The sequence below is a fragment of the Cariama cristata genome, unplaced genomic scaffold, assembly GCF_000690535.1.
Source record: "Cariama cristata isolate BGI_N322 unplaced genomic scaffold, ASM69053v1 scaffold6495, whole genome shotgun sequence".
In the NCBI taxonomy this organism is placed as follows: domain Eukaryota; kingdom Metazoa; phylum Chordata; class Aves; order Cariamiformes; family Cariamidae; genus Cariama; species Cariama cristata.
Window position 1 is genome coordinate 208008 of NW_009618229.1, and position 2059 is coordinate 210066.

At 33.5% G+C, this 2059-nt stretch overlaps 1 protein-coding gene across 1 annotated transcript; it reads right to left on the reverse strand.

The window, feature by feature from the left end:
- Positions 1–1348: 1348 nt before the first annotated feature.
- GLRX5 (glutaredoxin 5) lies at positions 1349–1527 on the reverse strand (the record flags this gene model as incomplete). The annotated part of the gene is made up of 1 exon (XM_009700775.1): positions 1349–1527. A coding segment is annotated over one exon (179 nt), but the record flags the coding sequence as incomplete, so codon positions are not given.
- Between the last annotated feature and the right edge of the window lie 532 nt (positions 1528–2059).

Here is a 2059-nt window from a genome sequence, read left to right on the forward strand (position 1 = left end):
TCCAGTCCCGACTTCCGCAGATCATTCATAATTTTTCCTTTCTCTAAAAACACATTTTCTATGCTATGCAGTGGAAAACATTTTAGGTTTCAAATCAAAAGTAGTATTTAAAATAAAGAGGAATTATTGTACACAATCAACATAAAATAGTTTATTTCCAATCATTTGCCTAATTCAGATGCAAACTGGATTATATTAATTAAACTGCATTTAGAAACAGCTTGGTTAACTTTTAACTTTAGCAGTATTGCTGTACAGGTGAAGCTACACTGGTTAGTATAATTTGTTTTCACTTAGGGAAACATGGTTAGACAGGTATTGAAGACTTCAGAGACTTTCCACAAAAAAATATTTATCTATTCAGTAGCCTCTCTGCTGCACTCATCTATCTATACGAAATAATTCATCTGTTATTTCTATGTTTGAAGACCATATTCTTCAGAGTATAGCAGTCAGGAGAAAATACTTGGAAATACAACAAATATAAAAAGATAACTTAGTAACTAGGAAATAATACAAGATTACAGTAGTAACTGAAGTACTCTCCTATATTTCAAGCTAGACTACTGAAGCCTGAAACAATCCCCAATTTTAGCGCTCACACGGAACTACAATACACAAAGTATATAAAAGAAGGGGGAAAAGTTGCTTTGCAAGAGGTAGAAAAGGTTTTATAAAATCTTTAGGCACAATTCTCAGCAATCTTTTAAAAGCCATCAGAAAGTTACAAAGTAATAATGACCATTATACATGTATTTGTACAAGTCTGTTTATTTTTTACCCTTTGGAATAAAAGTATATTTCATGCACTCTCATATAATCTTTTTTCTCCTATAGTGTTTGAAGAATATTTTTCTCCTATATTATATGCGATTACAGAAGTTTTACAGGCTCTCAGGAAGTCTTATCACCAGGAGTTATACAGCAAAACTGATGCACTATTACTTAACACTTTTTCAAGAGGAACAAGGGAATGCAAACGCTCTTTGCGTACGTTTGAGTATCAAAGAACAGAGAAAAACACACTCAAAATACTACTAGCTCTTTTGGTTTACTCCCACTTCAACCAAGAAGAGAATGATTTTAGAAGTGAACTTTTTTTTTTAACACAAATTTCCACAAATGTATGCTTTACAATGCAGTGGTTATACTCAAATTTTCACAATATCCATAAATCAAATTACCAAGATCACTATATTTATCACGAGCTAACAGACATTCACAGATAAATCTTAGTGTCAGTTCAAAAAGATGCCTCCTTTGAGCTAAAGTACATAAGGCTTTACTGGTAACAAGTTCTTATTGAAGATTTGCTTTATTCCTGTCACAGCATCTTTTTTTGCTCATTTTACTTCTTGTCTTGGTCTTTTTCTGCATCTAGAAGTGCTGAACGGATTCCTAGCTTCTTCAGTTCTTCTACGAGATCTCCATTCTGATGCATCTGGAGGAGTATATCACAGCCACCAACAAATTCACCATTGAGGTATACTTGTGGGATGGTAGGCCAGTTAGAGTAGTTTTTTATTCCTGCATAAGAAAAAAAAAAAGTATTAAAGGTTTTCCTCCCTCTCCAAATAGAATGGTATTTTAAACAGAATACATTGCTTCCACCTGACAGCACTACTGATATTTTAATTTCTTTCCCATTGAGGCAAAAGTTTATCTATGTAACAGGAGCACTATCAGAAAAACTACATTAAAGTTAGGTTTGGTGCTCACTCCAACTCAAAGGTCTGGGTCAAAAGATATGGAGTCAGCTCCTATACTGACTTCAAACAGTAGCTGGGAAAATGTAGCGTCTCTTTTCCCTCCCAGGAAACAAGCAAATACGGTTTTCCAATCAATTAAAGAAATGAGAAGTATTGAAAAATATTGAGAACTGTTTACATTCATTTATCCTTTATATTTCCCAAAGGGACTTCTAAAATATTTTATGTTCTTACTGAATTCATTTAGTTATACTTACTACTGCAATTTCAATTGGAAGATACATTCGCTCCTCTAGAAGCCTCATGAATTTCAAATTGCTTTATCTTTCATTGCCAGACCTTACAGCCCA